At 30.9% G+C, this 12,576-nt stretch overlaps 1 protein-coding gene across 2 annotated transcripts in view; it reads right to left on the reverse strand.

The window, feature by feature from the left end:
- Nucleotides 1–237: 237 nt before the first annotated feature.
- ZBTB41 (zinc finger and BTB domain containing 41) overlaps nucleotides 238–12,576 on the reverse strand; it is a 47,717-nt gene continuing 35,378 nt past the window's right edge. For both annotated transcript variants that reach the window (XM_023501840.2, XM_003767543.4), the window contains exons 9-11: nucleotides 12,124–12,229; nucleotides 9,458–9,546; nucleotides 238–7,152 (exon numbers count right to left, since the gene is read on the reverse strand). In XM_023501840.2, the coding sequence (XP_023357608.1) occupies nucleotides 6,500–7,152; nucleotides 9,458–9,546; nucleotides 12,124–12,229 (848 nt within the window). In that variant the 3' untranslated portion in view covers nucleotides 238–6,499. The remainder of the gene's footprint in view (nucleotides 7,153–9,457; nucleotides 9,547–12,123; nucleotides 12,230–12,576) is intronic.

Genomic DNA, 12,576 nt, shown 5'->3' on the forward strand with positions numbered 1-12,576 from the left:
TTCATTTATGAAGTTCACCCTAGTTTGCATTTAACTAGCCAATCAAAAGTCAAATATTTTAAATAATTTTTATAAAATAAAATTCAAATTATGTGTTAATTTTCACAGAATTTACTTGATTTCTATTTTTCATGGTCTTGCAAATTAAAATTTTTAAGTCATGAAAATGTACTGTATCTCTATGTTAATAAAATTTAATTCATACTGCAATAAAAACTTGGGAAAGGCTTAATTAGGATTAAAAAAAAATCCCAAATTTATTTTAAATTCCGAAGTAAAACAAAGGATTGATTTAAATATACAGTACACTTCCTATTCTTCAGAGAAAGGCAAATAGTTTTTGCTAAAGACACATACACATAAGACAATCTAAATATCTACAAAATTCACAAGATGTTTACATAGTTGACAAAACAGTAGCTTTAGATATGCCTTATAATTTGACTCTGCCTTTTTTATTTTTTAAAAAAAGTTTTAAATGAATTTCAAACAAAGTTTATAATGGAGGCCTGCAAGTTAAGTCAGAAATTATCAAGTATTTTCAACTTACAGAAATCATAAATCCCTTTTGCTACAACATTCACCGTAAAACATGGAGACGGGGCCATTAAATTCAGGTCTATCTCTACACTTTCTTTTTGGCAGTTCTTAAACATATTTTATTATATCATAAAAAAAAAAAACCCAGCAACATTCTATTACTGGAGAATAAAAATAGATTCATGATTACATCAGAGCATTTCTTTCTGTCATTTTAACCAATCAGGTACATAAGGCAAGGAAGAAAAACAATCAGATATATATATATTTCTTGCATCAAAAACATGTTCTAGAAACTATTTAAATTAAATTACTCAAAATTCCATTTTAATCTAATCATACTTCCCAAAAAAGATTTATGCACTTGAAAATGGGTAATTTTTAAGGGAGAAAAAAAAAAATCAACAAATTTTTTAACTATGACAATTGCTTATGATTCATCTTGACTCTGAATGCAACCATAATTTATTTTTCCATAAGTAAATGAAGAGATCAATATCCACTACTGTGTCTATTGGGTGTGGTTCTAAATTATTTTTGGATTTGTATTAGCTGAAGTCTTTAAAAATCACTATTCATTATTTATCTCTACCAAATCTGAACTACCCAACTCCTATAATCCTCTTTTTTTCTAGTGCTTTTAAATTTCTGAGTGAGGAAAAGCAGAGACTGTACTTATTATTTTACAGTAAAAGAAAAAGCTAAGAAAAATATGTATGTCAAGACACAAATGAATAACGTACTAAAAAGATGAGAATATAAGAATTTCTGTACTTTAATATACATGCACAATTCCCACAAACTATCCATGTTTCAACTTAAGTAACAAGGAGTTTATTTAAACATGTTTATATTTTTGAAAAATTCTACTTTTCCTGAATAAACACAGAGATTGTTTAGGAAGATTTTAAATTTGGCACTGATCACAAAATAATTCAGTCACTAGCATTTACAAAGATTTCTATTTTTTTCCTGAGCTTATCAACTCAAGTTGTCTGACTGATGGATATTGCTACACCTAAAAAAAAAACCACAATTTCAAAACCTAATTCCCTTTCCCATTTCAGATCGATCAAGATGGTCTGTAGGGTAGTTGCTAAGTTTAAAACTATTAAATTATGATAAACAGACCATCTGATGAACTTTAAAAAAGATTTTAAAAAAATTTAGAACACTACCTTTGAAAGATGCCTCTTAGGTAGATTCATGGTACCTATAAGGTTATAATTCAGATAGAAATCATGATGTTGAAATCATAAAAATGAATTTTAGTGGTAGCACTTGGTGCCCATCTACTTACAGAAACCTCAGATAAATTGCAAAAATTCTTGTCTGACCTGCAGACATGATAAAACATAAAATTCACTAAAACATGACAATACTGATAGACAACTGATAATAGTTCATATTTACCAATACAATCTACCAAAAAAAAAAAAAAAAAGGAACATTCAGCAACTATAATACACAAAAAGGCACATAGCAATTAATCAAGAAAAAAATCATTTTTAAAAGGACACTATCAAAGAGCTTATATATGAAATCTGACTTCTATTGAAAGTGAAGTACAATAATTTGGTAGCAGAAATGCACAGGTTTATAACTAATAAATACTAAGCAGTATAATTTTGTAGTTTTTAGTAATCATCCTGTGAAAACCAAAGCTATTTATTTATTCCTTAGTCCTTTACTAACAATTTATAAATAACCAGCTTATTATAATGTTATTAAACAGCCACATTACAGCAATATTTGTCCAAATTTGCCAGATTGACAAGGAATATAATATACTAAGTTTGTGATCTATCCATCTTTGTTTTGGGTTAGACTTGTTGTTTCAGGTGAAATATCCTATGGGGGTTATGAGGATCTCCCAGTAAGAAAATTCCCTCTACTCAACATAGATCGACAAGTGTTCTGCAAATTATAGTCCTGAAAAATTGCCTGGGATACAAGGGGTTAGATATAAGGGGTTAAGTGATTTGTCCAATTCAATTATGTGTCAGTGGCAGGATTTTGGCCCAATCTTCCTAGCTCAGAGGTAGTTCTTTATCTACTACTAAGACAGAAAACAATGAAGAAAACACCAATTTTAAAAACCACTTAGGCTTATTCTAAAATCTTTTTTTTTTTTTTTTTTTTTTTTTTTGCTATTTCAATTTAACCCAGAACTAAACTTCTGAGTAACTTCCAAATTTACAACTTTAATTTTATTGGTTACTATCCTTTCTAAATTGGTCAAAAAAAACCCCTCAAAAATGTAAGCCCTAATTTTATTCTATTCAAAAAGCAGAAAATAACTTCAATTGAGATTTTAAATAGTAAAAAGTATTTTTTTTTTCATCTGGAATACAAAAAATAAACTTGCAAACTAGCATTTGATAGTGTCCATTTAAGAGATATTTAAATTACTTGAATTAAACTCTTATCATTTTTACCTGATATATTTTGTAGAGTATATTAGCATATGTATGTGTATAATTCCCCCAAGTATCTTCTGCTCTTATTTTCACAGAAAAAACACATACACACTCAGACACACAAATATATTTCATGCTAATCCTCACTACTGGTACCAAACATTTAAAAAAAAAAAAAACACAACAGTAAACTAGGACTTCAACTGTGCTTCTTTGGACAAGTCCTTATTCAAATAATGTAGAATTTAAGTTCTCTCCATCCTATTTAATATCTACTAGGATCTTTGGTGTTTTAAAGTCAGAATCAACTATATTGACAAATTTTTCCACATGATAAAAGTCAACTTACAATGCTAATTAAGTGCTAATTTTTCTTAGATGGATGAATGAATGAATGAACTTAAAAGGTAGGCTGTGTTTCTGTAATACAAATTTCTGAAGTTAAACAGATGCAGGAATCAAAAATGTTGCCATGGTTATAGTAATATTATATTTAATGTAGCATCTCTCAAAAAAGCCTCTAGATATCTGAAACAGTAGAACAGCCATCAAATGCCAACATCATTTAATTTCTTCTGGGCTACAAGATTTTAAATGTGAGTCTGTTCAGTTTCCCCAAATCTGTAAGACTTTCAGTAATTTTTGGATTCCTTCGAACTCTAGGGAACATGAAGCAGCAAATAACATAATGAACATCTTTGCATGGTACAGTGGAAAGAGAACCAACCAGAAAAGGCATCAGAATACATTAGTTCTCATTCAGTCATTTGACAGAGGCTTTGGGACAATGAGTTTGCCTTTCTTTGCCAATTTATTTACCCTAAGTAAAATAAAAGGAAGGATTGTACATAACTGCCCTGAATATATTATAGGGCTTTTGTGAGAAGTAATTAAGATAATGTATTGAGATTATTAAATGAGATAATTTGATCCTATTAATTGTAAAGCACTGTACAAACAAAAGGTATTTTCACAAAATTGTAAAGAGATCTATGTGCTTCAATTTGCACAAGTTTCATGTAAATAAAATTATTGTAAAATATAATATTTTTAAAGCATTTGGGGAAGTTATTAAAAGAAACCTAGTTGCAAAAATTTTAAGGAAGCAAAAAAGTCCTTAATAATGTAAAATCTTAAAAAAAAATCACCTTCTTTTTAAAACTTCAAATGCCTATAAGTTAAGGACAAATCTAAAGATGTGATTTGTTTCTGCAATAATATTTTAGTTAAAATCAACAAATATATCTTTGTTATAATGAGTCAATTTAATATTAAGAAATCTATTTAAATCACAAAATCACATATTGTTGAAGCTTGAAGAGACCCTTTTAGACTATCTCCCCAAATCCCTTATTTTATAATTAAGAATGAATTTTATAATTTAATTTCAAACTGAAAGTACCTGTATCCAATTCTCAAATACAAATTTGTTCCCATAGTCAGAAGAAAGGCTTTTAAAAATAAGATAAATTAAAATAGTTGAATGTAATTATCACCAAACCTGCTGAAGGAAAAATTGGGGCTAGAGGCAAGAGAGGAGCATATAAATGGCATTTTAGTTTTCTGCTTTAATTCTCTCGTTTTTTTTCTGAATCTTCTTAAGTAGGCACATCTATTTAGGTGCACTCTGGTAAAATACCTCAAGTTTTTCTAGTACTTTAATTAAAGAATATTCTTGGACCTTCTACTATGATAAATCTGGTAGTTTGCTACTAAGTCATTACTACAATAATGGTGAGAAAAAACTTTAAACTATTGCAATTTTTAAAAATAGCCTCCAATATTTTACTTACATTTACATAAAAATGCTCTATCAATTATAACATCTCCAGCGCATGGCCCATATCATTTGTCACTATATGATTAATTCATCATCCTTTTTCTGTTCATCTGTTTCCATTATGCCATTTTTTGCAAAATTCTTCATTGATAACTGATGCAACCTACTCATGCCTACCACATTTAGATACATTTTACTTATTCCTTAAAGAATTTTATCCAAGGAGATTTACTAGGCAACATTTTTTAACTCGTTTCTATATCTATTTGAAAGTAATAGCACTGTATTATTTTTAAAACACTCTATAATTCAAGCTTACCAACTTACTTGGCCCTAGGGGGTCCCCATCAATTATTTTGAAATAATAAACCATTTTAAGCAAAATTTCTACTGTAACTGATATTCTTCCCTCCTTATTTCCCAATGACAAAAAAGACAGTAATGGATACTAAGCATAAAGGAATCAAAATTGAAATCTGATGATTTTTAAAAATATATAAATTATGATGTACAAGTGATATTTCTGTTTGCCTTTAATAAGGGGAAAGTAACATTCAGTAGACTAGACCACAAATTTTAGAATTTGTCATTAAGTTTTTTTTTCTTTTTGGTTACATATGAAAAATCTAGGTTCACTACTTTAGCCTCAATTATCCAAGATAAGTAGAATCACAGGATCGTAATATTCAATATGGAAGAGACCTTAGAGATCATCTAGCTAATCCTAATACTTACTCTGATCCCTCACCCCCCACCCCAACACACTCACCCCAATTTTCAGATCAGGAAACTGAGGGCTAATAACTTAACTGAGGTCGGACATGTAGTAGTAAGCAAAGTCAAAATTTAATTCAGACTCTTAACTGCCCATCCAATGTTCTTTCTATTATACCACAGTGTTTCTCCAAAGGTATCTTGACTACTCCTAATTAAAGAAATTTCATTATCCAACCCTTGGGGAAATGAAGACACAAGCCAGAAGCTAATTTTAACAAATAAGGCATTCAATGGTAAAAATCTAAATAATAAATTTAAGCCTCAAAGAAAAACTCTAGATATAGAATGTTACCCTTCTTTTATATTTTTTTTAATCTTGGATAACTGAGGTATCATGTTTATATCTCCACACATTATTTACTGCCTGACCCTATAGTATTAGTCTACTCTTTTTTTACTTTCAGACTGTCAAAAAGTTCAATGAGAAATACTTGCTGAATATGAAAACTAAAACACGTTTTTAAGTATTTTTAAAAATAAACTTAGATGCATGATTCTAATAAGAAAAACATGCATTTGGAACAAGGTCATATGAATTTCAGGCTGGGACAAAAAAAAAAAGCTGATAGCTATCAGTACATTCATTTATAGTTCCTTTAAAGGCTTGTTAAAATGGAAAAAAAATTTTTTTAACTTGGGGCTGAAGAAGAAAAATGAAGAGAAAAGTAAGGAAGAATGAGATGAAAAAGAACCAAGAGGACAAAAATATATCTAAAAATTCCTATATGTAATCTCTAAAAAACTATAGCTAAGAAACTATTAAAAATTAAATCTAAAATATTTTAAAATTATAAGATATACACTTTAAATATTATGCATCAAAATATGTCCACATAATGTTTTCTTTGATCTTAAACTATACACAGAATCTTGGAGGTCAGAGCAAATGCAAACCATAGTAGCCCTATTAATTTAATAGCTATCAGCTACTGCTTGCAATCAGCATTTAGCCATTAAAATATTGTGGAATGTTTAGGTCTCATCATGAGTGCCTCTCATTATTAGCAATATTTTGTACAGTTGTAGTGTTATCAAGACCTAGTAATGTTCCAAGATAAGACTGATCTCTAGGATCAAGCATTTGTTCTGGTCGAACTGGATGAACTATATTTGTAGGCTGAGGAGTGAGAGTATATTTTTCCAGAAATGCCAAATCTGTTGCTCGTGGATAATCGGTCGGTTGTGTCTGTGTAGAAAGGATGCCCTGAGAGGGAGGTGGAAGTGCAGTGGTATGGTGCACCATATCATTCTGAGTTTCTGGCATCTGGACTGGAACCAATGTTACTGGAACACAGACTTCATTAGGAACATTTGGTAATATTGTTTTGGATTCTGATTGATATTTCGGCCGGTCCATATATTGTTTAGTTTCTGTTTGGTAACCTTTCCCATCAGGAGCATACTCTATTGGTAAGGATACAAGTTTCTCCTCAGAAGTAGTTAGTGGTTCATCTGGAGATTTTATTCCATGTACATGGTCAATATGGTACTTCAGCTTGTCCTTTCGCTTAAATGTGGCATTACAATGCTGACAGTTGAAGGGTCGAGCATCAGAATGAATAACCATGTGTTTTGTTAAAGTTTTCTTAATTCTAAAAGACTGATTGCAAATCTGACATTTGTAAGGCTTTTCACCTATGGAGATAGAAAAAATATAATATTAAGTGTAAAATATAAATTTGCAAACTGTATATCAAATGAGTTCGTATTCTTCTTAGGAAATTGTTTTCAAGTTTTTTATGGCAGCTAATCGTCAACACAAATTGATATGCTTCTTTTTGCATATTTTCATTTTCTCTTTGAATCTGCAAGTCAACAGGCCCTTTCAACAATAACACTCAATTATCACTGACCCAAACCCAAAGAATACATTAAGCACAAAAAATAGTTATGACTGCTTCTTTTGATCTAAATGAAATTTCCATTTATTTTGAAATCAGGTTCTTTTATTATTGCTTCATTATTTTATTTAAAGTATCATGAGCTACTTAATGATTGGATATATCCATAACTAAGTAAGAATTAAAAAACTGTTTCCCAAGTGTTTTTTATATTATTTGCTATGTGGGATTAGCTGTGGCAAACTGTTCAAAATGAAGATATTTCCACAAAGGACATTCTATAGCATTGTAAGAGGAAGATCTTCTATTATCAATGGTGTCAAACTCAAGCAGAAATGACCTTCCTAGAATAATCACAGATTAACATTATCTATGCTTTGTTATTATTTTTCTTTTTTCAGTTAAATATTTCCCAATTATATTTTAACCTGGTCAGACAACATACTCCTCCCAATGTAATGGGCTGAGGCTTGAGTTGATGCACCTCAGTGCATCGTGAGGCTAAATAGTAATTGGACTATACTCTATTAACATACATGCTTGGATAAAGAATGGCCCCCGCCCACTCTCTATGCAAGTCCTGATGTGTTGTATAGGAAATGACGATTTTGGTGGGTGAAGGCAGAGACAGGAAGAAAGGCAGGGAGAGATTGGGCCTGGGTTCTATGCTTGTAGCTGCTGGCTGTGTGGCTGCTGGTCTAGCTAGCTTCTTGACTCAGCTGCACACATTACTATTGCCCATTCTCTTCCACCTCCGATCTTTCTTCACTGAGAATAAAGATTGACGATTTTCCCCTAACCTGAATTCCTGACTCTGGCTGATTTTAAAATATGCGGTCTTCACATCCCAACTCTTAAAAAGCATCAAATTTTATAAACATATAATCAAATATGTTGATCTGATTTATGTCTCATACCAATGATGTCAAACTCAAATGGAAAGGGAATGGGAGGGACTAAAATTACATTAAAGATCTCTGTGGCCTGCTTAATGAGACTTAGAAAACATTTTATTAACAATAGCTATTTTTTTGTCAAATTTCTATTTATTTTGTTAAATATTTTCCGATGTCCTGCCCTGGAGTCAGGAAGACATGACTTTAAATCTGTCCTCAGATACCTGGCACTTAGTAGCTCTATGAGCCTGGGCAAATCACTTAACCCCAGCAGCCTTGATACATATTTCTCCCCAAAATTTAGCAATGGAATTGATGTCATTATTGTTTAATTATTTCAGTCATGTCCATCTCCTCAAAAGTCCATCTGACAAAGACTGGAGTGGCTTGCTATTTCCTTCTCCAGCTCATATGAGGAAACTGAGGCAAACAGGGTTAAAGTGACTTCCTTGGAGTCACACAGTTGGTAAGTGTCTAAGGTCATATTGGAACTTAGGTCTTCCTGACTCCAGGGCTGGTGCTCTTGCCAATTGAGTCATATACCTATTAACAGTAATGATATAACTAAGTACAAGTCACAGATGTAAAAAAGTAAAAGTCACATGTAAAAGTAAAGATGAACTAAAAAAGTAGCATAAAAAAAGTATAAAATACTTCAGGAAATGGGGAACAGAAAAATATGAAGCAATTTTTGAAAACTTAAATAATAATTCTTCCAGAAATAGCAGCAAAAGTCATGACTGGTCAACAGTACTGTAAAGTACAACAAAGCAGGCTCCATGCAAAGCCATAAAACCTGCTTTGCATTCTTACTTAAAAAGGAATATAGTAAAACAAGCAAATAGCTAAAGTAGAGATCTGAAGAATGTCTTTTAAAAAAGGCTAAAAAAAATCATAAAAGGATACTTTGAAAAAATAACTGAAGTTAAAGGAAAGTAGTAACTGACAAAAGAAATGCAAATTGGAAAGAGAATAACTCATAATCAACTTTCTCTCTGCAAATACTTTTTATAATACCACTGTGAAAAACTGAAAATATACAACAAAAAACAAAGAAAACAAAAATTTAGGTTGCTCAAGCTAATGACATTCATATAAAGACTAAAATCTTGAGTAGAGTAGGAATTATAACTGAGGAAAATATGATCAGGTTTTATTCTTGATTAACCATTAAAATAATACAACCTACCCATTAAGTTTTACCTGAATGTGTCCTAAAATGCATTTCCAGACTTGATTTGCCTTTAAAAATTTTCTTACAAACATCACACTGGTGAAATGTTGCTTTATATCTAAAAAATGGAGGGGAAAGTTAAATTAATTTTTTTTCCAATAAGAGCTCAATAGATTCATGTTAATAATTCTGATATTTCAGATTTCTAAATGTTTATGTCATTAAAAAATATATATATATATATATATATATGATATAGACAAAAGTAAACTCCTTTAGACTAGATCTTCAAATTTAGGGATGTCCTATTAGGAAATGCCTAGCAAGGATTGATAATCGCCAAAAAAATTTAAATTTAGAAACCTAATTTGAGAATGAAGAGAGCTACAAAGATGAAGAAAAAAACAGCTCTTGCCCTCAAGCATTGACACTTTTCAAAATCATGTACCTACTTTATATTACCCCATTAATTAAATGTTAACTAAAATCTATTTTTTAAAAAACTCTCCACCAATTAGAGGAGAGTTTTCTATCTGCTCTCATGGCCCAAAGCAGGCTTGAATTCTTCTGGCCCACATAAATTCAGACCTTCTTGCTCCCATTTATTAAGCTTTTGTTTAAATTATTCTATACAGAATAACACCCTTCATTTCATTCTAACCCAATAATTATGCTTTATATAGAAACCTACAACCTATACCTTTAAAAGCCTTTCCTCAATCAATATTTCCTAAGAGGTGAATATAAACTGTACTCTTCTTCAAAATATTTTTATAATTAATATATTTATATGGATAGACTAGATGCTCCAAAGTCCTAGTGCAATTTTACATTATCAAAGCTGAAAATTGTACTAAGGTTTTTGGGATACCCTATATTTATGTTTTACATTTATCTTGATTACACTATAGGACATTTGAGAAAATGTGTGATATGCATATTTTATAATGCATCCCCCAAAACAAAGAGCCAAGAATGTTCTTGGACTTCTGTAAAATATGGATTATATCATAAAGTCAGTATTGAATCAATAGTAGTTACAAATATATGATGAAGAAATAGAGGGTCAGAACAATTAAGTGTCTCACTGACTTTTTTTTTTTTCACTGAGGCAATTGGGATTAAGTGACTTGCCCAGGGTCACACAGCTAGGAAATGTTAAGTGTCTGAGGTCAAATTTGAACTCAGGTCCTCCTGACTTCAAAGCTGGTGCTCTATCCACTGCACTATCTAGCTACACCCCTGAGTGACTACTGATAACTATCAGAGGTAAGATATAAAGCCAGGCTTTGTGAAGGACAAGTTCAATAATTTGTTATACTATGAGACGTTAGGATGAAGATGCTCATTAAGCATTTGATGATCATAGCATCTAGAATTCAGAAAAAAGGGCTGGGCATAAAGATGTTGTGATTGTTTGCAGAGGGATAACTTAGTAGTAAATGACATAACCAAAAGAAAGAGTACAGGACAAAATGAGAGCACAAAATAGAGTCTTAGAGGATACCCATTCTTAACAAAGGACAATTAAAACTAATATGATCAACCATCAATAGTAAAGATCAGGAATACCATGAAAAAATGAAATTTTAAAAAAATACACAGGTGGATAGTGAATAAAGCACTGAACTTAAACAGTGAGGGTTCAAATTTTGCCTTAAACACTAGCAGTGTGACAAGTCATTTAATTTCTCTTAGCTTCAGTTTCCTTATTTAATAAGATAAAAATATCTACTTAAAAGTTGTGAGAATTAAATGAGATCATATATGTAAAACACTTTGCAAACCTTAAAATGCTATGTAAATATTTGTTGTCTATTTTTTAAAAAATATAAATAAAACAAACAGAAAAAAGACCAACAAACTTTATTTTTATTCCTCTTTCTTTCCTATTCATTTTTAAAAATAGGTTCAATCAAATTGTCCTATTTTCCAACTTATGAACAAGTCCTACAATCTGTGTGTCACCCATACCATTCTCTGGCTGAAATGCTCTCACCCTCAACTCCATTTGCTATAATTTATTAGACGTTTCATCACATATTAAAGACCCAAATCACAACACAATTTTTCTTTAATTGTTCTTTGTCTTGTTCTGGCCTTCCTTTTTATCTTCCTTCAGTTTTAAAACTTTTATTTAGTCTTTTACACTTAATCTCTTCTACTAAGAGTGTAAATTTCTGAATGTATCCTATTAATCTTCATTATTTTCCTTAAAGCACTAATTATTGTATTTTGTACACAGAAAACATGTTTGCTTAAATTTATTGCTAATAAGTTTTATGAACAATTTAATTTAATAAATGTTTATTAGAACGGTGCAAGGCATTGTGCTAGGTTCTGGAGATACAAAGATGAGAAGCAAAACATGATCTTAAGGGACTTAAAATCTAACAGGGTGGTTGAAACATATACAAATAACTATAATATTCAAATAGTTAATACAAAGGGGAGATCCAAGTAGCAAGAGAGATATGAGGAAAAATAGATCACTTTTAGCTTGGAGGCGGGGCAGTGAGGGAGAGAAAAAAATAAGGTAGCAGAAATCACATGATCTAGATTTTTAAGAAAAAAGATATTTCAGCTAGATAACTAGATATATAAAAGATAATTCAACTAGATTTGGTCATTGAATAATCAAAATTAATGAGTTACTTAATGTGATCACTGTGAAAAGCTGAAGATTTTTACTTACTTTTGCCACACTTTCTCACCAAGGTGAACACTTTTATAATGAACAGTGAGGTGATCCCTGCGGCCAAAGCATTTTCCACATTCTTCACACTGGTGAGCTTTTTCACCTTGAAATAATGAATCAGAGAAAATCATAATTAGAATGCAGTAAACATTTCAGTTCTTTCAGAAAGTTTTTTTTTTAATCACAATGTTGATGAGAAAGATGATGAGAATTAAATAAAGCATCAGAATTTCAGCCACCTTTTATTCTGGGATATACTCCCTTCTATTCCTCACTCACAACTTCTTTCTTCCAAGAATTTATGCTTATTTTCCTGGTTATGAATCTTCTCCCCACTTGGAGAAGAAGGAGCAGCCTCTTGGAAACTCCAAATATCACCTTTTAAAGTAATGGAGCAAGATAACTGAGATTACTTCAAAACTCAGTTTTCCACCCCCATGGATTATTTTT

Source organism: Sarcophilus harrisii, chromosome 4 (assembly GCF_902635505.1).
Source record: "Sarcophilus harrisii chromosome 4, mSarHar1.11, whole genome shotgun sequence".
In the NCBI taxonomy this organism is placed as follows: domain Eukaryota; kingdom Metazoa; phylum Chordata; class Mammalia; order Dasyuromorphia; family Dasyuridae; genus Sarcophilus; species Sarcophilus harrisii.